This window comes from Columba livia, chromosome 2, assembly GCF_036013475.1.
Source record: "Columba livia isolate bColLiv1 breed racing homer chromosome 2, bColLiv1.pat.W.v2, whole genome shotgun sequence".
Classification (NCBI taxonomy): Eukaryota; Metazoa; Chordata; class Aves; order Columbiformes; family Columbidae; genus Columba; species Columba livia.
This window is the reverse complement of record NC_088603.1, coordinates 156,781,904-156,807,296: the sequence shown is the minus strand read 5'-3', so window position 1 is coordinate 156,807,296 and position 25,393 is coordinate 156,781,904. Positions and strand designations below refer to the sequence as shown.

The 25,393-nt window shown below is 41.4% G+C and overlaps 1 protein-coding gene across 4 annotated transcripts in view; it reads left to right on the top strand.

Annotated features, from left to right (window-relative positions):
• The window catches only part of COL22A1 (collagen type XXII alpha 1 chain), a 229,422-nt gene that overhangs the window by 119,876 nt on the left and 84,153 nt on the right, over positions 1 to 25,393 (top strand). For all 4 annotated transcript variants that reach the window (XM_065054479.1, XM_065054478.1, XM_065054481.1 and 1 more), the window contains exons 13-22: positions 3,387 to 3,440; positions 4,837 to 4,890; positions 6,218 to 6,271; positions 11,163 to 11,216; positions 13,626 to 13,670; positions 18,844 to 18,897; positions 20,702 to 20,755; positions 22,505 to 22,540; positions 24,195 to 24,224; positions 25,115 to 25,168. In XM_065054479.1, coding sequence (XP_064910551.1) covers positions 3,387 to 3,440; positions 4,837 to 4,890; positions 6,218 to 6,271; positions 11,163 to 11,216; positions 13,626 to 13,670; positions 18,844 to 18,897; positions 20,702 to 20,755; positions 22,505 to 22,540; positions 24,195 to 24,224; positions 25,115 to 25,168 — 489 coding nt within the window. The remainder of the gene's footprint in view (positions 1 to 3,386; positions 3,441 to 4,836; positions 4,891 to 6,217; positions 6,272 to 11,162; positions 11,217 to 13,625; positions 13,671 to 18,843; positions 18,898 to 20,701; positions 20,756 to 22,504; positions 22,541 to 24,194; positions 24,225 to 25,114; positions 25,169 to 25,393) is intronic.

Below are 25,393 nucleotides of genomic sequence, written 5' to 3'. Positions count from 1 at the left end.
AGTTATCTGCATCCTCAGTGTGGGTTCTGGCAGCTGGCTGTGAGTTAAGGGTGCGAGCTGTTGGTTGCTTTCCTGTCCCTGCCTGTCACCGTTCCTTTGGCACTGTGCAATCACAGCAGCACCGATGCTTTTTTGTTTTCCTGCTCTCTTCCACTCCTGCAGGCTATGCATTTTACTTCAGGAATGTGAGAGTTTGACACAGGCAAGACAGCCTCTCCTTGTGATTTTACTGAGCTTCAAACAGCTCCTGAATTTACCCTTAGCCTGGCAGGTGAGGGACACAAAGCAGCAAGACAGGGCTACTGGGGGGGTCAGTGAAATGAGCAGAAGTAGGACTCCTTTCCGTTCCCTATCCTGGTGAAGCTCAGTGGAGGTTCCCCAGGAGGTATTAAATCCATCTAGGTTGTTTCTGCATGGTTTTCTTCTTGGGGAGGAGCTGATAAAGCTGGTGGATACTCAAACATTTCCACTGCAAACTGCTAAAACTCTCTAGCTTTGTTTCCAGTGAAGAGTCAGCTCTCTGATGGGCCGTTTGATGTGTGGCAGTGCTGGGCTTTGCTGGCTCACATGTTTCTAAAGCACAGCATACCCTCAAAACCCCTGTCCCCTGCTTGGTGACTTTGGAGCAGATCAGCAGGTGGCAGTTCAAGCTGACCATCTGTTAAAGGAATTCTCTTTTCACTAGTTTTCTCTAAGCAGAGACTCAGCCATGGACTCCAGAAATTCTTCTCAAATAATATATTTGTAAAGCACAGTGTTGAGAGCGGCTTGAGCTGGGTGGTGCTGGAAGAGGGACCCCAAGCAAAGAAAACACTTGGCAACTACACCCTTACAATCTAAGCTTCCCATTCCTTGTGTGTCAATTTAGGCCATTTGTAAAATTAGAGTCTGGGGTCTCCCTGTTCTTCATTGGATCTCTTCATTTTCACCATGTAGGCCTTTTCTTATCTCTATAGGTGGTTTTATGTACTATACCGACCATACTGGATTTCAGTTCTAGGTCCTGTCCAGCAGTTGCTATTTTGCACCTGCAGCTGGGAGGAAAAATAAGTCCTTGGCAATAACCAAAACATTGTTCTGTTTCCCATCTTCTTTTAGGCATGCCATTCTGTTTCTCTGTTTATATCTGGGCATACAACTCCTGCTGACAATGAAAAGCTCCCTTATCTTCTTGCTTGAGCAGACCCTGGGCTCTTCTTCGCTTAATGAGACAGAAAGTTCAAAAGTTCACAGCTTGTGGCCTAAGCAAACTTACTTATGCTAAGTGAGTTATGCTAAGCAAATTCTATATCATCAGTTTCTAAACAAGTTCTACAGTTCCTAGCACCAACTGTGTCTGGTACATATATGGTCACCAAGTGGGAGAGACTCCACAGTGCTTTCTTGCAAATGTCATAGAATCATAGAATCATTTTGGTTGGAAAAGACCCTCAAGACCACCTAGTCCGACCATTAACCCAACACCGTCACTAAACCATGTCCCTAAGAACCTTATCTATGCATCTTTTAAACTCCTTCAGGGATGGTGACTCAACTACTTCCCTGGGCAGCCTGTTCTAATGCTCAACATCCCTTTCCATGAAGAATTTTTTCCTAATATTCATTCAGTCTCTTGGCTGTGAGGGTCAACAGATCTGCTCTGGGCTTCAAATCTTTGTGCGCAGCTGCTCAATATCTGTTAAAAGGACAAAATCACACTGATTTAGTTAAATAAAAAATGTAAAAGGAAAAGCTTTTTTCTCTTCCTGGGATGCCATTGGCTTAGGAGGCAAGTTTCCATTTGCATGTGGGAAGAGGAAGTTTTTAACACCAAATCAGATAAATCCTGAGGAACTTGGTCTGAATTCACTGTTGATGGTGCTTTGAGTGGGAGGTTAGGCTAGATACCTTAGAGATCCTGTCCAGCATGAAAGACTCTATGAACACTGCATCAAACTTATTAACTGATTCTAGCATTAATTCATTCAGCTGTTCCAAAGAGTTGTTACCTTATGGAGAAAAAAAAAAAAAAGGAAAAAGGCAAGAGAAAAAGCTAATTAACTTCATTTTATTTGCATAGAAAAAATAGAAATAATTCTCCTACCTATGCTGCACACTTTTCCATGGAACAGCAGTTCCTTCAGGTTATATTGACCTCTTAGAGCAAATGATTTCCTTAAAAATCACATCTGCTATTTGATGGGTTTTCTATCTCATTAAGGAGGTGCATCACAAATTCTAGACAGAGTGCTTCATGAAGGTTCAGTTAGCAAGAAACGTAATTATAAAAGTATCTAATGACTTTAATTTGCATATACAGCACAGATACTTTCCAGATACTATCTTTTATTAACATTTAAGTGCCAAATATACCTATAAATAAATAAGACTGTATTTTGTCTGACACTGACTGGAACCTTGCCCTGGGAATACATCCATCTAAGTCTGCTGGGCTATTCATGCAGGAAAAAAATGGACACATATAAGACTGAGTGTGGCAGAATTTGGCCTGAATTTATCTGCATATTTAGGTTGTTCGTATGTATATACACAGGCAACTTAGAGATATGTGCACCAACTGCTTAGCAACTTCAATTATCTTTCTACAGGATTCTTCTATGTTATTAGTTTTCTTACAAAAGCTGATGGGGAAAAAGCTCTAAGTTGTTTAGCCCTGCTTTGTGGCATGTCATTTGCCAGCAGTGTTAGTGGCTTTACTTCCCACATATGGATGTCCACTGTTTTGGGTGGCAGAGGCACTTTTGCCAACATCTTTTATAAATTCCAGTAAGGCTGGAACCTGGGTGTCATCAGTTGGAGCATGAACATGCAGGACAAGCATTGTCAGGCTGCTGGATCATGACCAAGCATAATCCTGATCCATTCACAGAGCTCTGACTGAAACCTACTCTGAATCTTTAGGGAAGTTCTGTTGACTATGAGAAGTATTTATTGATAAAGTCTAAGTGGAGTGGATTCCAGAGTTACATTTTTCCCAAAAATTTCCACACCACTGGAAATTTGGCTATGACAAATTCCAAGTCCCCATGCTTTGAAATGTGGCAACAGGAAGTTTCCTTAGTGAATTGTTTTTGTGCCTCAAATACTTCTATTTAACCTGACTAGGTTTCTAGTCTTACTCTTGGAAAAGACTGGTTCTGGATGGTATGTACAAAAAGTGGGGGCAGGAAGGGATCAGCCAGAGGAAGACTCTCAAATGGAAAATTGAAAGTGAACCTGTTCAAATATGGGCAGGTTACAGGTGACTGAGAACAACATTGTTACAGTGAGGAGGAGAAGTCGACTGCAAATCTCAACAGATGATAACTATGCTGTCTAAAATACACAAATATACCACTGGATGGTATGACATTTCATATAAGCTGTTTTTTCCACTGGTATTGTAGGGTGACGAAGGGCTCCCTGGCTTTCCTGGACTGAAAGGGGATAAAGGAGAAAAAGTAAGTCCAAGTCTTTATTAATTACATTGTGAAAAATTTCAGAGTTTATAAAGCTGTTGTGGAAGGCTAATGGAAACAGGTCATCTTCTGAGTCTTGTTTTACCTCTGTGTTTTCTTGTTTTGTGTTAGCAAGGTGCTAAGGAAAGGAGATTATGGTATTGCACTATTTTTTGGCAAAGTGCACCTTAAAATCTGTAAACAACTTGATGATGCTCAGCTACACTTGAAAAATGTGGAGATCTCAAAGGCATGAACTTTGTCTAAACTTTGTAAAATTCTGAAACAGAATCAAAGAGTGAAACAAAATAGAAGCTCAGTGCTAATGCCTCCACATACAAAACCAGCAGTTTCTTCAATATGAGACATGAAAGGCCAAATATCATAATGTCCTTTTTTGCACTGAACATAAATAACTTTTACACTGAGGCGGCATTTAGCTGCTTTACTGTCTCATCATCTTAACAAAAAATATTCTGCACTAAACTTGCTCTGTTGACTAGTATTTACTTTGGACATGTTTGTCAGAAACGCCTTAAACATCATTTGCAGGAGGGATTTTAGGAATTTAATTTTTTTCCACCTCTTGTAAAGTAAAAAAAATGTTCAGGATAGGAAGGCAAGACCGTCTACAAGTAATACGCATCAAACCAGCTCAGTTTAACCAGAGCCTAGAATGGCAATTCGCTGTGCCTATGACTGTTTCTCATGTGAGACTTATTTTACAGTGCACTCATAAAGAAACTGCTGCAGTGCCTTGAAGTGAAAACACCAAGCTGGTTCCTCACCATGTTCATCAGCTTACGTGTTCTGCATCTGTTCTCTTTCCATTCCCCATTGTTTGTTTATTTTCTATGGCTTTGCACATTCACAGCTCTGAGACTCGCTTCTTGGTGGCCAGTTCCTGGGGGCTGCTTGAGTTTTTCAAGGCTTCTGTTTGTTTTTAGGCTTGTTACTTACGTGCGTTATAGCTGTATCTAGAGACTTCTGAGCTTTGGGATTGATGCTGTACAAGCATGGACTTAAAAAAAAGTATACTAAAAACCAAATGAGTATTTAGTGACAAAACAGCAGGTTTTTGAGACAATAGAATGCTGGACAGAGACTGAGGGGTGATGTTATTAAGAGGGCTCAATGGTTACATGCCTAATTACCTGCAGAGCTTTTATATTAATTTATTCTTAAATGAGTTAAGTGGCCAAGAGTGCCACAGCCAACACCTCATCAATTTGCCATAGTGTGTTAATGTCAGCAGCAGCTTCTTTAGAGACTAAATAATAGATGTCTTCATTGAAATGATTCTCCACATTCCTTGTTCTTGTCTTGATGCCTTACTCATATCCTTGCACTTGCAATGGGTGTTAATACTGTTTTGATGACAATCCTATTTTTGTTACAGGGCTCCCTGGGCTCACCTGGCCCCCCTGGGAAGGATGGAGCAAAAGGAGAAGCCGTAAGTCTTTTTGTTCCTCCCACACAATCCTTGCCTTTCAGTGCAAGGAAGGCAGTGAAAATCAATCTGTATTGAGTGGAACGTGTCTTGGGGATTTGTTTGTCCATTTGAGGAGCGGCAGAAACAAATGGCAGGAGGTTAATAGCCCCAGCACTTTCCCTCGCATGTTTGCAGTGATGGCAAGTGTCGTATGGATTAGCCACTGTAACAGGCTCCCAGAGCAGCTCTGTGAGCATTCATTAAGAAGGGAAAGGTGACAGTCATGGCAGCCTGTGGTTTGGGACACAACGCTGCGGCTTTGTTGGTTAATAGCTGCAGCTGCAGAGCTTGGCCATTTGTTTTAAGTCTGGCAAAGAGTCATCGCCTAGTGGGGCAATCTTGTGCTTCCACAACAGAGAGAGGTGAAAGAAATAGATGCATCAGTCGCAGAAGCAAAGACCTCAACTCTGCTTGTGCACTGCTAAAAGCTAAGAGCAAAGGAAGAGGTGCAAAGTTAGCTTAAAGAAGGATGAAGCACACCAAATATTGCCTTTAAGAGGACTACATTTGAGGTATAAAACCACAAACACATTTTCCAGAAACTTACATAAGTGTGTTTTATAGACTTCCCTCCTTTTCCCTTGTTTGATCACCATCCCTTTGAATTGACTTCATCCTGATGGTGGATTATCATATTATTCACTGTCACTTTGTTGCCGTCAGTACCAACTGGCAGGATGTGGGGAAAGGACTCTTTGGAAGGTTAGGCACATGCAAAAGTGGTGGTACACAGCAGACAAGCTCTTTTTTTCCCCAACACATCATGTTTATGCTTTGTACCACATTGTCTCACTTTGGAAAAACTGTGATAGTTTCCCATGCAGCTACTAGAACTGATGCAACTTCATCACATCAGATGTGGCTCAGTCTGAGATCAGACAGTAACTTACTTGAACTTGCAGAGTTTCCTACAGGACATGTTTACTGCACTTAAAGGTCACTATTCAAGAGCAAATGCATTATTCTGTCTCCAAGGAATCCACGTGTGTAGATTGCAGTTGGTGCAAGCTGTTTATAACGTAGGGAACTCATTTTTTTGCTACTTAGGTAGTTGAGTTTGAAGAACATAAGATTAGCTGTTTCAGTTTCCAGTTTGTCTCTTTCTGCTTTTATTTTTGCAAGAAGAGCATAAAGCAAACTTTCAGATCTCTGGATAGTGGTACACAGGTCTTTTGATATTGAATAGAACTTCCATTTCTAAAACTGTATGTAGTGATTACTTTGAGCTCTGTTGGCCTTTATGTAATAAAAGATTAACATTTACCTTTGAAATTGCTGCTGCTTGCAGGGTGAACCGGGACAGCCAGGAGCATTTGGACTGCCTGGGCCACCAGGTCCAAAGGTGAGCTTCTGTTTCTTCTTTACATGGACTAACTTTTTATATGTGTTGATTGCTTGAATTACTTTTTGTTTATGACTTTTGATATTCTCACTGGTGAGTGATGAAAATCACAATGCTTAGTTTCATCAGGAATCTGCTGAAGTATTAGCTATTAGGCAAGATGTAAAAAGAATAAATACTTTTCGTATCAATAGCATAGATAGAGAAGGTGAAGAGAACATGTTTTGGGGCTCATAAGCCTTTCTTCATGTCTTAAGTAGGCCTTTCTGACTCTCACAAAGATGCAGGTGAGAATTATTATCCCTACTCTACAACTGGAAAGAAAAATAATCACAGAGAAATCCTAGGCTGGATGATTGCCTACTTTGGGAACTTCAGTTTTGCACCATCAGACAGTGGCAAAGTGATACAGAGCTTCAGCCAATGCTTATATCACTGGGTTTTCTTCAAACAAGGTGCTTCTGAATGGGGATCTGTTGAAACTTGGCTGAGCATTAGAAATGTGCCTAAATTTTGAAGCCCTTTTCATGAGCAATTCCTTGACCTCCTTTCTAAGTCTCAACTGTCCTTGCCTTGTTCCCTGGTTACTGAAAGGATAACTATGCATCTACTGTTTTCAGTCTTGTTGCTGTAACACAAAAAATAGATGGTGCACTAGATTGACAAGTGTGTTTTCAGGGGCATCATGCACAGCAAGTTCAGGCTGTAAAAGGTGCTGCAAGGTCAACAGACTGATTGCTCAAGCTTATTTTATCCAGTTCTAAATTATTTGAGCAACTCATCTTTCTGGAAGAGCCATATCTGGTCATGTAAACCTTCCATTGAATTCACTGTTGCCTTTGTCCTCAAACGGGACATAAGCACCTGAACACCTTGCCAGATGTAGTCCTCATTGTCACTTGGCTCTGATGAGAGGACTCTATGAAACAGTTCATTTATATAGTTCCTTCTGGGTTCCTTGACTATGGAGAGGTACTTTTTCCACATGTCTTTTTTTTTTTCACAGAGGGAAATGTTCATCATTTTCTGAAGTCTCATCAAGAGAGTATCAAAACTAATGGTGTATTTGTGGATTAGAGGAAGTACTTGGCAACCATTCCATGGTTCTCTGCAGGAACCATGTTGCCTTCAGCAACACGGAGAGGTTGACAATGGAAGCTGCACGGCAACATGTTCAGCAGGGGACAAATGACAGCTAGAAAGCTGGGCTGGGCTGAGCCAGGTGGAGGCACTATGGATATTGTTTTGTCCTTCCGCAGGATTTGGGAGTGAATGAAATGAATTGGATTCACCACCCATAAACCCCTGTCAGTGGCATCTCTCTTATTGTATAAATAAATATGTATTTTCTCTCTGTCCTGCACATTTCCCATAGTGGAATTACAAACCAGTAGGCTGTATGATGCTCTTTATGGTGTGAAGCTCCTCACCCTGGCTTTGCAAAGCTTTTACAAGCCAAGCTAAACTGAGGCACCTACATCTACTTCCACAAGGGCTTGATCCTGGAAAATGCTCCCTATTTCCCACCAGGATCATCAGGCTCATACAGTTCAGCCAAGAAATGAGGCAATACTGAATAGAAGTCCGGCACTATGGGCTGAACAGGATAAGTGCTGATGGGGCTGGACCTAAAGACGTCTGACTAGACAGTGCCAAGTGCTCCCGGGGAAGAAGTGAGCTTGGCTAACCCCAGACTCTCAGCTACGTTGGCTGAATATAAAGCAATCCTGTGCTTTCACAGTGGCACTTATTTACTTTAATAAATGTTCTGGCTATATGCAGTGTCCTTGAGCTGGATTCTGGCCTGAGCTATTTTAAGAAACAATCCTGACTTTGCTGACAGGGTTTTAAAATCTAAAACATAAATCCACACTCTTCTACTCCTCGGTGTAAACCCTAACTGCCTTGCTGGTGTGGAACAGGGTGTGTAAAGATGGGTGGATTGGGCAATCAGGAAGGTCACATCTCCAGTTATTGTTGTAATTATTGTATTGTGCCAGATCACTTATTTCTATTTAAAATTATCAGCACCAATACAGTAGCTCTGGGCTCTACCTCAGGCACCATGGCGTGCTACTTTGCAGTTTCTTTGGTTGGTTGGGATGCGATTCTTCTAAGTTCAATCCATCTTCATTGCATCAAACCAGGGAAGTGCAGCTCATGCTCAGCGGCTCTACATGCATCCCAGGAAATTCAACTCCTTCGTTATCTGCTTGGCTGAGGGATTTCTAGTCTTTTGCCTCAGTGGGAATTGCCAGCACTTTCTTTCTTTTAAGGAACTTTTACATACCTCATTAATTGTGTGAAGCTTCCAGTAGCAGAGATAAAGGTCCTGCAGGCTGCTGGTAATAGGACTTCAATCCACAGAAGTACGGTAATGGATGATGAGCCCATTAGGGTACATGGATGGGTTACAGGAATGAAATGACCTCGGTCTGTCATCTCTGATTTCACTGCTTTTGCTGCTCAGCAAAGTCCCCAGGGGAGATTTTTCCTAGCGCAGTGCCTTCATTGTAAAGATATATGGGGTTTTTGGTGTTTTGTTGTTGTTGTTGTTGTTATTGTTTTTTGGGTTTTTTTTTTTGTTTTAATCAAACTTGGTGTTAAACTTCATTGCTCACCAAGAAGGATGTATGATCTTGCTGGTTACAAGTTGGTGGAAGCAATTAAGAGCTCTCAAAGTCAGCCTTGTGCTAATCAGTGTTGGATCTTCTGGTTATAGAAAATGCGATGGTGGTCTGAGATGGCAAGAAATATCCTCTGGTCAGTGGAGAAAGCTCCCACATAAACATGTAGAACCTGGCAGGTTAATTTAAAGAAGTGAGTGCAGAGAGAAAAAGCTATAGCACAAGTCACTCGCTGTATATTATAGCAGTGAAACAAAGCTTCAATTTTTGAGACCAGTCCCTTTAGCCTGTAAAATCTTGCAGCAAATATTCAACCTTTTTGTTCTTTGTTTTTCTGTATTTTTATTGAAAGTTTAAAGAGGTTTTGTGTGGCTGTAATTGTTACAACATCAACATAGCTATAACATTCCCATCTGAGCTGACAGTTATCTGCACTTGATAGCAAAAACAGAGGGAGGGAGGAAAAAAAATCAAGCCTTTGAAATAGAAAGTATTAACTGAGAGTTTCATTTTGACAAATTTCGTTCTTGTTCACTTCAGCTGCTGAAGGTCTCACGCTTCTCTGGTTTACTAGACATGATCTCAGCTCAGGCCTTGAGTGGGATCAGCAAGTCCTTCTTATCTAGACAAACCCAGTTTCTCTATTTATAACTTTTTCTGAGTGTTATAACCACATTTTATGTAACAGTACAACTTGGAACAGGCCTTTATTTCTGTATGGCTTTTGCCTAGACTTTAAGAGTAATATTCTTCTGTAAAGTGAAGGCAGAGATTGAGTTCATGCCTGCTGCTCTCCCTCTGCCCTTAGAGGACTTGCACTACTTCCTGACCTTGCAGAGATCCTCAGGTGTCTGATGTTGTAGAGATCCCAGAGCCACCTTTGCTTGTGCCTCAGCCCAGCTCTTGTTAATCTGTTTATGAATCTGACCCCGAAGTTTGATATGCGGTTCACTTCCATAATTTACAGGGGTCCAACCACTTTGCAGCTGGGTTGATGAACTGCTCACAAGCTTTAAGGCACAGCTTCATCTGCTTTAGCAAGTCATGTCCTCTCTGGCAGAGGAAGGGGACGGTTTTGGAAATGCATTCCTTAAAGCAGTGGTGAAACAGTAGCCAAGTACAGTCTAGCCAGCCTGCCAGGTCTGTGCTTAATGACTGCTCCAAATGAGATTGTCATTTGGGCTAAGGCAAGTGTAAACAGTGGTGTGACATGGCCAGCCTCCTAGGCACATGTACTGGGACAAAAAAGCCTCAGTTCTGCAGTTCTGCTAATAATTCATTGCAAACAGATCTTGCCTTTTTTTTTTTTTCCTCATAAGAAACATCTATTAATATGAAATGTAGCAATGATTTAAAAATACGATCTTGATCTGTTTCGAAGCCTTATCCACTATAGCCACCCAATACAGGAGTTAACCAGATGAGATGGGAGTGGGGAAAGGGAAGTGAGATAAGTAACAAAATAATCAAACAAGTGATATAAGATACCAAAACCAGTTCTCATGATTGACTTGTCAGGCCCAAACTGTCTCCATAGGGTGGCTCTGAGGGCTGAGCCAGTTCAGCTGAGGATCAAGGCCATTTGAAGTCATTGTAAGGCACATAAAATCAGACAGTGAGAGTGCTCTGCATTCAATTTTGCCTTCTCAAGGGAGAGAGTCAGTGTGCAAATAGCTGACGGACTGCTGAAGTGTACCTCACCCCCTTGCATTCCTCCCATTTATGCTGAAAATAAACACTGGAGAATATTGTTCTGATCTGTGTCTATTCATTTACTCTTCAATCTATATAACATTTTGAAGTTTGTAATTTATAAATGCTGGGATATAGCCTTTGTTGCAGCATTTAGAGCAGTGTACCCCTGTGTTATGTTCCATCAACGCTGTGTTCAGCAGCCAAGACAGAGCTCTGTCACCTAACACACAACAGGCAGGCAATGACTGACCTTGCCAAAACTTCTGAAATAACCTGTAGAGGAACATGTGCAGGAGAGTTTGCCTTTGCAGGGCAAGACTGAAAGCAGAAGAATAAAACTTGCTAATGTATGAGCACTGGGGGCAGAGGAAAGCATCGGGGTGGCACTTTGGGTAAGCAGCTGGAAAGTCAGACACTGCTCTTTGTATTAGCACTGACAGGGTCAAGTAGCCTCAACAGCTCCCTGTGAGCCCAGGATTGCAAGCTACCATTCTGAATAACTGATTTTATTCTTGGTCTTTTATGTGAAACAGTTTCTGGTGTTTTACTATATTTCAATCTCTTGCCAGGGGTCTGAGGGAAAACAGGGTCTTCCAGGAATTAAAGGCTACGTAGGAGCACCGGTAAGTCATGGCGGTTATTAATTTTTTGACACTTTAGAAACTTTCTCCAATTTTTCAGTATGTTCTGTCCACCCATGTTGTTAGATTTTTTCAATTATTAAGAGAATATGGTATGTCTGACCATTTACTTGTACTATGTCCAAATAGTGACATGTTCTTGATTTGACTTGAATTCCTTCCGACTTCTTTAAAAGAGAAGAGATCTGTAGCCACTAGAGAGATGTCAGTAGAAATGACTTGATACCAAGATAACAGAGTAGAAATGACTTGATTAACAAGATAACAACTAGTGATTTTGTGATGCTCCCACTGTAATGCAGTTGCTTTGATCTGTGTTGGTGCACCATTTATATGGTACTCGAAAACTTCGTCATAACTCCAAGAAAAAATACCAACTCTCAGTAAGTTTCCATTCATAGTTTCAAAACTGTCAGGGAATAGCCTTTGGGCTCAGGGCACCAGCCTGCTTGACTGAATGGACAGCAAGACCAAAATAAGTGAGATTCTATCAAGTTAGCATCTCTGTCTTGTGATCTCAACTTGGTAATTGTGGAGGCAGCCTCTAAGCTGATATTGTAAAGGCTGATTGGATTTTTCTGAGGTTTAATGACCCGACTGTACATCAGTGAGCTCTAGCAGCATAGCAGTCGTGCACATGCACTGAAAGATTTCCCTGTACCAGTGAGGACTTGCTTTGTAAAGTGCTACAAACGGGTCCAATGTGTTCTAAAGAGCTTGAGCACTTTTGTCTTGGCCCAGGTTCATGCTGTTTCCCTGTGTGGTCTAAGGTTGAATTCTATCAGACTTGAAGATGATATGGGGGTAAAATGAATATGGGATTGGCACTACCATGCCATGTAATAGACTCCTGCAATATTAGTGAAATAAATTGACAAAGCTATGAGAACGCTTCATTCCTGTTCCTTGAGTCACCTTTCTGTGTGAGAAGCATACCATGCTTGTGGTACATGGTCTTTGAAGGTCCTACCCTTTTCTGTCATAGGACTGATGTTTTGATGTTTGTCTTTGGCTGCTGAGGAGGAGCAAGGCAGTAATCATCTACTCAGCCTACATGAGGTTACTAGCCCATTAAAGGAGTCATATTTTTAAACCTCCTGCCATTTGGCCTTTGGAAATAGTAGGGTTATTTATTTGCAGTGTGGGAAGATGTGCAGGCTCAGTTTGGGTTGTTAGAAATGGACATGGCTGTGCAGAGTTTGCTTACAGTCAGCCATGGCCTTAAATCTGAAGATCCTATAAATCAAATAAACCCAGACATGCAGCTCTCACGAGCCTGGAAGTAAGCCTCCACTATAGTGTAAAGTAAACTGAAGTTTAAATACAAATGTATTATTAGAATAAGAAGCATTTTAAGCTTTGGCAGGCTTAGAGAGGTCACTACTGACTGAGCATATTTGTCTGCCTGTAGCCATTATCTGGTTGCTCAGTTGCTACAATAAAGATAAAATACAAGGTGCTTCCTGTGCCAAGGGGAGGTGGAATCTGTTCCTGCCCGTTGACTTGATTGCCTCTATTAGTGTTGCTGTCTTTCATCAGACTAAGCCCCAAAAAACGCCTCTGGTGTACCTGGGAGGAGATGAATTATGCAGTCCAGATGAATGTTGGCATTGGATTCACAGCACAAAAATGTGCTTGGACCTCCAGGACAGGGATTATTTGGCATTTGCCAGTTCTCAGAGGTACCTGCTGTCTGCCTAGTTGTCACATCCAAAACCACCAGGAATGGACATTCTTGCTTGTTTATGCAATAGGTTTTTCCATCAATATTGTCCTCTGCCTAAGTCCTCATTGTTTATGAGCAACATGAAAAATGCAGAGCACTGGTTGTCTTCCAGACCATCTGCAGCTGTGGTGTGTTCCCTGTCCCTCCACACTATTGTTGGCAGGATGGTCGTGTGTCTGTGAGCAGTATGATATTACAGATGTTCTTGGGCCCACAGGTCATTCCTGCTCTGTAAGTCTGCTTAGACCGTGCTTGTGGCCAACTTTGAATGTTGGTAATATGGAAAATGTCCTTGAGGTTCACTTGAATAGATTGTGCAGACACGCACAGTGGCTTAGAATCACAGGACAGAATCATAGAATCATTTTGGTTGGAAGACACCCTTAAGATCAAGTCCAAGCATGTCCTAAATCTAGCACTAAACTGTGTCCCTAAGAACCTCATCTATACATCTTTTAAACCCCTCCAGGGATGGTGACTCCACCACTTCCATGGGCAACTTGTTCCAATGCCTGACAACCTTTTCCGTGAAGAAATTTTTCCTAATATCCAAACTGAACTTTCCCTGTTGCAATTTGAAGCCATTTCCTCTGACTAATTAGAGGAGATAACTATGCCTCAACTTGGACTGAGTTTTATAATCTCTTTTTTCTCCTTATTTTTAGGGTCTACAAGGAGAAAGAGGAGAAAAGGGAACACGAGGAGACAAGGTATTCCTGCTGCATGCTAGGAAAAGCCAGGCTGTTATTTGCCTTAGGTGGGGTGGGCTTCCAGGCCAGCAGCTCTGGAGGGTAACTGATGGTGGATTTTCCTCGCCGCACTGCACGTCCCTGTGCTATCTGGGAATGACCTCCCATGGGAGCACAGGAGGGCTTTATGGATCTCTGCTGTCTACTAAACACATATTAGGGACTTCTTGTCTGTGTGTAGCTGGGGATGGCGGAGAGAGAGGAGGAATGGAGTGAAGGTGTGCCACTGGGGAGATCTAGCAGGGTGTCCACACTGTGTGCACCCCTGAGAGTTGTGAATGACCACTGAATGCTGCTGACAGCATTTACATCCAGCGTTTCCCCGTCTCACTGCAGCTGCGCAGATGATCCAGCTTCCTGTGTGTCTGTCTTCCCCCATCACCATAAGTTCTGTTTTTAATGAGTACCACGTAGTTTCTCTGTTAAAGGCTTCATCCACCTGGTTCTCCTGCCCAGTTCTCTGCTCACACCTGTCTGGGAATTGCTGTTTTACAGAGCACAGGACACTGGGATTTGAACCATGTTTATGGTTCAACAAAGAGACCAAGTGCCTATTATACCTGGAATAAGCATTTAAAAGGAGAACTGTACAGACATCAAGTATTATTTCAGTTTGTTCATTGTCTTGGGAGAGACCTCAGATATGCATGCAGGCGCTTCTGCTGCAGACCTGCAAGACAGTGCTCAAGGCTCCACAGAGATGCCTCCAAAAATGCATTTTGCTCTTCTTGCCAGGAGAAGCAGGTGCTGGTCCACTCCTGCCCTGACAAGCAGCAGGAGATGGGGGGTCACCAGGCCCTCAGTCTGACAGGAGCTGCCCTTTTTCTCATGCGAACAAAACAGGCAGCAGGGCCTTTCTTGCTAGCTTTGGGTGGCTTTCAGCCCTTAGCAATGTCCTGTCTTGCTCTCAAGCTGGTCCTGAGACAGGAATATCTCAGTGCTGATCTGGCAGCCTTGCCTGTGTTCAAATTATCTCTAGTGATATCTGGCTGTGTGTGTGCAAAGGAGGGAGTTATTAGCTTGCAGCATGACCTTGTTCCCATTTCTCACTCTCCATCTCCTTCTGGAGAAGAAACCCAGAGATTTACACCAGGCTGCTATGAAAAAAATTATCAAACCCCCAGTTTAAGATATTGTGCTTTGCTTTACCATGTGCTAAGGTGTCTGTTCCCTGTGTCCATTTTGTTCTTTATGATGAAGTAGCCACGACCATGTTCCATCTTATCTGTCCTCACTGGTGCAGCAGGAGCAAACGGCTGGATCATACTTTATCTTCCTCATGCTTTTGCCTCAGCCCTTTGCAGGACTGGCTCAGTGTTTTGTGTCTAGCCAGTGCCTCTGCTGCTTTTCTGGAGGCGAAGTTGTCTAATCTGCTGGAATATTTGGCTCCTGGAAGAAAATCCATCTTTCTGACATCACCGTGATGGGAGACAAAGCTGGAGCTGTGTGTGGGCAGGCAGCTGACTAAGCTAGAGGAAGATTAAAGTGGGGAAGAAGTGAATTAGGTTCTGTTTCATTAGAAGGATTAGAAGGATATGCACAATTAGAGCTCCTCTTTTTTTTTTTTTTGTCTTCCTGGGGCAGCCAGATCTCTGCTGTAACAATTGCACTTTGTTTTTTTCCATGCTGGTCTCAGAGTATCCAAACTTTTACCAGTCATTACTAGTGTGAAAACTGTGGGCGTAAATTCGATGGGCCAAATATTTCCTTGTCTGCTCTTCAGTCTGTAACTTGAATACTGACACCTACACAACCTGTGTTTCTTTGTGCCTGAGGAGAAAAGTGTTTATTATACCAGATGAGAGCACTAGCCCATGTACTGTGTATCAGTCTATTGAATATACACCCTAGTATGTAAAAAGGCTTAATACATCTTGCTTTTATATTCCGGAACTCCAGGTATAAATAGTGAGGTGTCTAAATCCAGTATTATCAATTACATCAGCACTTCAGGGGAGCCTCTGCACATTGTGAGTGGTGTCTCGTGTCCTTTTGCACCCAATAGGCTCACTGTAGACCCCAGGACAAACTCTGCAGAGATAAGTTTGATGTACTTCTGTACCAACATAAGCCATATGTGATACTTGGCATGTTAATTTAAGCATGTTCAGCATGACATGGGGCATTACTTTTGCTGCATACACATGTGCCCATCCAATAGATCCATGTGTGTTGTGTTGGAGAAAAGCTCATCTAAGGAGGCTGAGGTGCTGGTCTGCTGCTGCCAGGTCCCTCTGTGCAGTGGGTTTCACAGAATATTTGGGGTTGGAAGGGACCTCTGGAGACCATCCAGTCCAACCCACCTGCTAAAGCATGGTCACCAGAGCAGATCACACAGGAAGGTGTCCAGGTGGGTTTGAATGTCTCTGGAGAAGGAGACTCCACAACGAATCTGGGCAGCCTGTTCCAGGGCTCTGGTATCTCAAAGTAAAGTTTCTCTTCATATTCAGATGGAACCTCCTGTGCTTCAGTCTGTGCCAGTTGCCCCCTCTTCCTATCATTGGGCATCGCTGAAGAGTGTGGTCCCAACCTCTGGACACCCACCCTGGAGATATTTATAAACATTGATGAGATCCCCTCTCAGCTTCTCTTCTCCAGGCTGAACAGCCCCAGCTCTCTCAGTCTCTCCTCATAAGAAAGATGCTCCAGACCCCTCATCATCTTTGTAGCCCTGCAGACCATCTTTATTTTGCAGATCATCTCTTTATTTTGCCCTGGAGACCCTTGGGAGATAATTTTTTTCCAACAAATGGTCACATTATCTAACTGGTAGAGGTCAGAAAACAGCACTAAAGTTTGTGTGGAATTAGGTTTTCCCCCTGTTGCTTACAACTCTTCACCGTTTTATTCCACTGGTTAAAAGAAGAAAACACAGTAGAGCAGAGGAAATGGAAAGGGAGTCTTGAAGTGAAAATTTGGGAATGAAATTTTTATTGTGTTTTTTTTTATTTTCTTTTGGGGAAACAACACCAAACCTTTCCCTAGTCTTTTTGTAAAAAATGGAAAAAAATATAATGACAGAGTTTTCTGGGGAAACAATGGAAAGCACAATTTGTTTGGGTTGTTTTCAAACAACTTTATTGTATATATTTGTATAAATAGTACATTTGGCTTTCCCAGCCCCCATTACTAGCAGTAAGAACATTGACACTTTTCTGTTTTGCCAGCTAAAACAACATGTGTGAAGCACTCGTTGCTGCAGTGTATGGATGTTAAAAATTCTCCTGAGAATATACTGTGCATTTTATCAGCAATCCACCAGACTGTAGCTTACTGAAAGTGTCAAATTCAGGATGCTCCTAGCTCAGTCAATGCAAAGGAAACCACAAATGTGGAAACTATCACCCCAAAAGCAAGTAAATCTTAACATCTGATGCTGGTTTTCAGCTGCTTTTTGTAGGGTATAGGTCTCTAATTTCATTCCTGGGATGCATAATTTTAAAATACTATTTTTATTACAAGACTGATTGACTTCCTAAAGGGGGACAAGAAATAAATTGATTTGCAAATCCATTTCTGACTTGCTGAATCAATATAGTTTTCAAAAGCAGCTAATTAAATCCAGTGCCATAAGTGTGGGTTTGCAGATAATAACAGAGGTCTAACAGGGATCCTGTGGGATAGTAATCAGAATTGAAATGTCTGAAACATTTAAATAAATAGAGTAAAACTAATATTTTTCTGTCACTCCTTGTACTTGTAGAATTTGTTTTTTCATGCTCATTTATGTTAACAGTGGCACTGTGTGTGTATTTAGTAATTTGTATTCAGCTGTGTGTGCAGGATCCAAGCAAAATCAGCCTTTCATTTTACAGAGGTTTCGGTGTTTACACAGTAAAATAAAGTCCTTATTTCAAAGAGTTTTAAACTAAAGAGGCTGAAATGGGCAACGGCCACAATCTGTATGAGAAAAGTAAAGTTCAGCAGAAGTGTGTCATTGGTTTGGTCATCGTCTCTGTCATGGAAGGACCTGGATTAAAACGTATGGAATATTTTAACATTGAGTGTGGAAGTACAAAGCAGAAGACGACATTGAGAAGAGGCAACTGCAGAATGCTTAATATATGTAAGACACAAATTGCACACTCCTACAGATTGACAGCAACTGAATCAGAAGCTGTCTTGCAGGAGGGAGTTTGCGATAAAGCCAACATTATCCTGGGATTTATACAGAAGAATTATCTCTAAACCACAAAATACTCTTTCTGCTCAAAGTTAGCCTCAGCTGTGTCCAGCTTGGGGTACCTAGCTACAGTGAAGATGTGCAAAAATTGGACAGTGCACAAATGAGAACAACAGAAAAGATCAAAGATCTGAAAAAGATGCACATGAAGAAAAGTTGAAAGTATTGAGTTTGTTTAGTCTATTGAAGTGTGAAGGGGAAGTTTTGTGAGTCTTCAAATACATAAAAGCCCATTGTAAAAGTGAAGGGAGCAGTCTGTTCTCTGTGGGGGGTTATAGAAAGACATACTAGTCTGAAATGTAGCAAGAAAAGTTCAGGTTTCAGTACAAGAGAAAAAACATATCTTCAGGTATTAAAAGCAGTGGACTAGATTGCCTGTGGACGTTATAGACTGTTAACTCTGAAGACGTATAGGAATGGATTAATTGTTCCTCCAGGTTACAGAAAGCAAAGGTGAAAAATAAAAAAGTTTTTGTTAACTGGGTAAAAATGAGCTGTTGTTGGATTGTGGATTCATTGCTTTTGTAAGAGGCTACTTCAGGCTGATGTTTCCCTGGTGCACATTGTCCAGTTTATAGGAACGCACCTCAGCAGATAGAGGAATGATTTCCACATGGAAAGCTAGCTCACAACCACTTCTTATCTCTAAATTCACATCCCAAGTATTTGGTGCTATGTTTTGTAGGTAGACAAGTGCCAACAGTTAGCAAAGTTGGAAAGAATGGAAGTTTCCTACTCATTGCATTTGTTTCACTTTGTTACTGGATGGAGACTCCCAGCAACTTGTTGTAGTACAGATGTGGGGACTTCAGCCATTTTCTCTACTGCGTTGGATTGAATTTCTCTCCTTATTCCTTACTCTTGGAGCAGATGACATGGAGATTTCTTGCAGAATGGTGACTTGAACAGCAGAGATTTGAGTTATAGAGGTTCTTTCTCTTCTTTCTCCAGGGAGAACGAGGCCTAGATGGGTTCCCTGGAAAGCCAGGTGTGGAGGGGAAGCAGGTAAGTTACACATACTCAACAACTGCTATGTTTTCTTTAGAAGAAATGGAAGATGATTCAAACTGAGACTTGTCTTGGGTGGCTGTTGAGTCATGGCAGGATCCTGCTGCATCAGCAGTTTTTGTACTCCTTATTCTAAGGATCTTTGTTGGCACAGTTTTCTCTTTTGTTTGGTTTTAGAATTAAATTGTAATGCAGTATACATTTAAAGGAAACACCAGTCCTTTAAAGATGATAGGTTAGATATTTGTCTTAATTTTTATTAAAGACATAAGGAAGAACACATAAAAATTCAGTTCTTTAAGTCTGATTTTTATAAACTTTTATTTTTCCCTCTCACAACATGAAAGGGGGAGAACTGGATTTAATATACTTGGTTTGTTTTCAATAAGAAAGGCTTGGGACTATTTACGTTTGTAAGGCAGGATGAAACCAGAAAATGGTCCAAAAGATCAGTACGTTTCCGCTGATTAGGCAGATAACATGTTGTCTGAAACTGCTATCTGTAGATCCCACAAGACGGTTTCATTACTTAGGGTATGATAACTAATAGGAGGCATCCTTTACTGCCAAGGATCTTTTGGTCTAAGTATTAAAGGACAGAATTAGAAGCAGAGGCTAAAAAGTGATTTTCCAAAAGCCATGGAGCTAATCATTGCCACCCTTGAGCCTGAAGCCTCCAGGATGCTGCATCTGCATCCCATTCACTTGCCTTTGCTGTTTCCCTCTCTGGAAATGATCATTTGGAGGCACGTTTTTGCAGTTGCAGAGGTGGAGGAGTTGTATGTTGAAACCTTAGGATAGTTCATCTTCAGGTGGTTGATCCTGCTGCTCACACAGACAAAACAGCTGCTGAGGTCTGACCTAAACATGCTTTACCAGCATAGCAGCCACGTGCTGCCCAGATCTCTTGCTCTCACTCTTTTAGCAGCCACAGTTTCAACTTGGTTTTGTTGGGAAGTATTTTTGTTGCCATATGGGACATGTCTTTTGTATTGAGATGTCAAGGTATAATGTCATTAGCAGTCTTAATCTTTGTTAAATCTACACCTTCCTCTTTGTGAGATTATAGAGATTATTCCACTGAAAGTTCTTTTGCTTCTCAATGGGGGATTTCACACTTGATCATCGCTTTCTCTCTGCTTTGTTCCTCAGTCACTGTTTACCCTATACCGAGAAGTACTTGACCAGTTAGTGTTTATTGATATCCTTTTGACATGGAAGTATTTTCCAGCGCTAGATGCGGCACTGGAATCACAACGAACTAAGTTCACTATGCCCGTTACATTGTTTACAGGACTGGTTTATACTTGCAGTAAATGTGGATGAAGTGAGAAACTGCAGAGGGACGTGGTGGACGCTGATTGTTTACTACTTCTAAGGAACTATTTCTCCAAGTGACACCCTATTACAGAAGCTAGGTTTTTCTAAAGCTTTTTTGCCTTTTTCGTGTCTAGACACCTAGCAGTGGGCAAATTCTCATGCCTGAATTTTATCCTAAATTTTGTGTTTGACACTGATGTACTCCCTGAACTGCAATCCTTCTGAACCAGCTGAAATTGGATTGCTGTTATTGTGGCTGTTGTGGCATCTCCATCTTTATTCCTTTTTCTCTCTATGCAGCAGGACCGAAGCAGCCTTATGTGTCATATTAACTCCTAATGCAGTACAATGGGACGTAACTCTTAGTGCTGCTCATACACAAACCTGCAGCCTCGCGTTTGTCCTGTACGTCAAGGGGAATTGCAATTGATAACCTGCAGTTATGTAAAACTAAGATTTTTTTCTATTTTACCTTTTATAGGGCCCTGCTGGCAGCCCGGGCCCTCCAGGTGCCAGTGGAACCAAGGGAGAAAAGGTGAATTGGGATGGGATGCATGGGAGGGTTTTGGACACACATTTATTAATTCCTTCTTGGGCCCCCAGTGCGGGAAATATCAGTGCTATTGGCTTAAGATTTCTCTCATTTGTGTATAAGTGAAGCTTATATGCATTTAGATGTTTCTCTTGTTCTGACATTTCTTCAGTCTGAAACAGCTATAAGTGAGAAGTAAATTGGGTCTGGTTATAGCTCCTCTACCCTTGCTTTAATCCTCTTAGTGGGAGTAGAAGGAAGTACAAAATAGTTCAGCTCAGGAAATCTTCATCACTTAAGAAAGGTGAGTAGAAGTGTCAATATGTTTACGTAGATGCCAGTTTTATGGCCCAGAAGATATCAGATCAGAAAGTGCCAATGAAACAAGTTCAGCCCTCCTACCTGCAAAATAATTATTCACTGCCCTCAGCAGCAATTTTGACCTCATTATTTTACAGAGTTGATAGAGTTTCCAGGGCAGCCTTATGTTTATCACTCTGCTAGAGATGACATTGTGGTTTTAGTATTCCTACCTAGTTCTTTGACATAAGAGGAAAGGCATGCCCAATTCTGGATTTTCTTTCTCCTTTTCTCCTCCAGATAAGGCAGTGAGCCTTGTCCAAGAATGCAGAGTTCAGAAGCAAATCTATTTCCCCTTACTTTCCCATTTAGATTCAACAGCTTTTTTTGGGGGGGGTGGGGTGGTGTTCAGAAGCACCTACAAGCAGTGAGCATCCACTGTGGTGATAAACAACAAGATCATTTTGCTCCATCACATGCACAATAGAGAGCAGTCTTGAGTTCATATCACTTCATCCATATCTCTGAAGCTATGGATTCCTTTTGAAAGGGAACTGTTTGATGCTTCCACAAGATGTTTACCTCCTTGCTTCATTACATTCAGTACAACTGATGTGTGTCTCTTCAGTCCTTCTGCCTCCTTTTATAATAAATAACAAATAGTAATTAAAGTTGCCTTAAGAGTAAATAGCATGAAAGATATATGTTGGGTCATTCAGAGGCCTTTATTTATGAGTAATGAATAAATAAATTGTGAAAGGAAGCTATATAATAATTTTTGCATTAGTCTGTATCTAAAGTAAAGTAGAGACCTTCTGAAGGCTTAGTCTTAAAGTGTAATAAATAGTGGACACTGCTGGAAAAAAAAATGTACTGGAATAAATTGGTAGCCTAGATAGCAATAAATCATCTAACGAGGGTGTAGCATCTCAGTGTCCTGCAAACACTATAGCGTGATTCTGCTCTATGAAATGACTTGGGGAAAAAGGTACTATTTCTTACTTCCTTTACTTTTTCCAAAAATTTTTTGCTCTTTCACAAACAAAAGCATTTTGGCCCCTAAATACCCATCCTGCAGATAGATCTGAGCATCAAACAGGTTTGTTTGTCTAGTATGTGTATGCCAGTTGCGAGATTTTTGAAGCTCAAATTTAGTGTTGTGGTGCATCCAGTGCATCATTCACTCTAAGTCACTAAATGTCATTAAAATCAATGTGTGGTATCACAGTGAAACAGAACACAACCAGTTTCTGCAGGCAGAAAACACAGAGTTAATGGGGATTGTATACTAATATCTAATAATTATAGGATGGTATTGAAAATAAGGATGTACAACAGCAGCTGGAAAACATGCTCAGAGTTTTGCTTTTGTTTTGTGTTATGCTATGTATTGTGTTATGTTGTACTCTGTGCTGTGTTATGCTTTTTCATTTATTTTGCATTTCCCTGCAGGGTGAACCAGGACTTCCAGGATTGCCTGGCTCTCTAGTAAGAATTGCTTTGAGCTTTCTCAAACATTGTAGGCATTATTGCATGAGAAGAGAAAGTGAAAACTGGGGGTGGGAGGACTTTGCTAGATGAGAGATGTTCTTAAATGTGTTTTAGTTTTAGGTTTTTTTTAAAGTGAAGTTTAAGGCAGTGAAGGTTTTTGAAGAAGATGAGTGATGGGTTCCAGCAAAGAGATACTCTGCCACAATTGTGGGAGCTTTTGGAATGTGAAGATTAGGTGAAGAGGCAATAAAATCATTGCCTCAAGAGCATCAGAGAAAACAATACTGTGACAGCACTGTGCGGTTTCCAGGACTGTTGTTGAGTCAGTGCCCAGTGGTCTTTTGAAAATAAAGCCGGTGAAATTTATTAAAGCAAATGAAAGTTCAGAATTGACTTGAGTTGCTGGGTGCCTTTGTCATGGACTGGATGTGAGAGCTGGGAGGGGAGAAGAGAAAGGCAGTTTCTGAGGAGGGGGGATGATCTTTCCTTGTATTGTATCTGAAAAAGTCCTGGTGAAATATGAGACAACAAAGAGCTCATGGGCTGAAATTAGGAAAGCAGTGATAAGAAAGCAAACCTAGAAGACAGAAGAGGGGATGTCATAATTCCTGTGGCACTAGATTTACATGCCTTTGTGCATCCCTCTGCCTTCGGCAATTCCTTCAGTGACCTTAGAGGTGTCACTAGCAAAGACATAAGGCTGTCCAGAGGTTAGTATTTTCTGTATGAAGAAGTCTTCTCCAAGTGTATGGAAAAAGAAGATTTACCTCAACGTTATGCAGAGGAGAGGATTAGAACTGAGTTTTGCAGAGGCTGGTAACAAAGCACTTTGGGAGTATCCCTTTTACTTTCCAAAAAATAGGATAAAAATTAGGAAACAGCACTCTTGGAAATGGAAATGGAAAGCATCAAAAGACCACTGATAGCAGTAACATTTAACTGTAGCACTGTGCTGAAGAAGGGCACGGTGCTAAAGACAAGTATGAGAAGCTCCCTGGTCGTCATGAGGAAGGTAACAGGCAATTTTCTTACCCAGAAAGTGGTAGAAAGCAAAGGAAGGAGAGAAAGGGCTGAAAAAAGAGCCTTTTACTGTCCTGCTTAAATGTGAAATTAGTGACATGGCAGTAGTTGCCAAGACATTTCAAAAAATATGTATAAAACCTGAAAATGAGCCTAAAGTTCCAGAAGGTGGGTGGAGAAGAGGCTGAGAAGACTGACAGTTGTCACTCACAGCCACAGTGTCTTGCATAGAGGAGCTGAAGAAAGGTCTGAATCATGCACATATTGAAAGTCAGCCTGCTATTTATATGGTGTCTTCTTCATTCTGTATGACTTTGTAATTTAAAATAAGACAAGATCCAGGGGATTTACTAACTTTTTTATACCCATGAGATAATTGACTAAGTTTTCGCTGTTCATACAGCCACACAAATCACTTCTTAGGTAACTGAGAGAGCAAACCTTGTGTCAGTCTGAGCTGTTTAAGTAGAAAGCATCCCCCAGGCTGCAGCAGGATTTGAGGAGCTGCAGCACTTGGCTCCAGGGAATGACGGGGGGACAGAAACCTAGTGTGGGAGACCAACACCCCCCTGGCACCTCCTCTGTTGTCTTTCCTCTTTTTCTCCTTTATGACTCTGCATTTCCATTGCAGGTGCATACTGAAGGCCTGAAAGGAGAGCAAGTAAGAGAGATTCGATATCTATTCTTCCGTTACAAGGATACTTTTATGGATTTCAATTTCTTGTTAGATTAGACTTTGTTTTCTATACTCTAAATAGGAAAACGTGTTTCTTGATGGCATGACAATGCTTCTATCCACCTTAATTTTGACGCATTTTTTTAAAGCAAATAAGAACGGAAAAATGGCAATGTCCTTTTCAGGTGCAGTGAATTTAATATGAATTCACAGAAAGAATGAAAAGTATGAATTGCAGTGTCAGCTATGCAATTCTTTAGGTCCAGGAAAGTGTTAATATGAAAGTCAAACTGTATTTGAGTTTGTCTCTGAACTTGGACACTTAAATAAGGGAGAGATACCTGTTGTTTCCATCTGTTAGTCCTACCTATGGATAAAATATATTTAAATTTTGATTTTGTGTTGGTGGATGCATGATTTGTTTTTAACTGTTAATTAATATAATTATATGCATCATCTAATTGATACTTTAAAACCCTTTGCAGCTGTGCTGGCTCAGGGGAAATGCCAGTGGAGGCTGTTCTTGCAAGAATTGCTTTTCTCTACCACCAAACCCTAATCCCTAATGTTTTATTAGAATATCCAGGATAACCCATTGTCTTTGGTAGAGTTAGTGCCTTTGAAAAACAAAAAGCCAGTAATGGATAAATGCCTACTGGTGTGGGTGGATCAGTCTGTGTGCAGTCTGATGCGTGCAAATAATTCAAGTAGCTGAAGGATTAAGGAGAAAACCAGCTGGTCTCTACACTGGTTCTTTGGGATCTATGAGAAAAGGGGTAGTATAGATCCTGTGCACATTGCCAATATGAGTAACGCGCTCATATAATTTTTCATACAGATACTTTAACATTTAAAAAATAAAACCATTTCTGTAGGGAGAGCCTGGGCCACGAGGACCACAAGGCCAACCTGGACTTCCTGGACCTCCAGTAAGTTGTTTCTCTAACTGCTTGAAAATGCCAGAAACCGAAACTCAGATTGGTGTGAGGAATACATGTAGATCTTGTACATTATTCAGGAACTAAGATCTTAAACAGTGGCCCCAGGGTCCTGATTTCTTCACTGCTGGAAGTGTCCTGCTGTGGATGGCCGCTCTGAACATCTGGAGGCGGTATCCAGGACATGGGCAGTCATCACAGGGAGACAGATTTTGC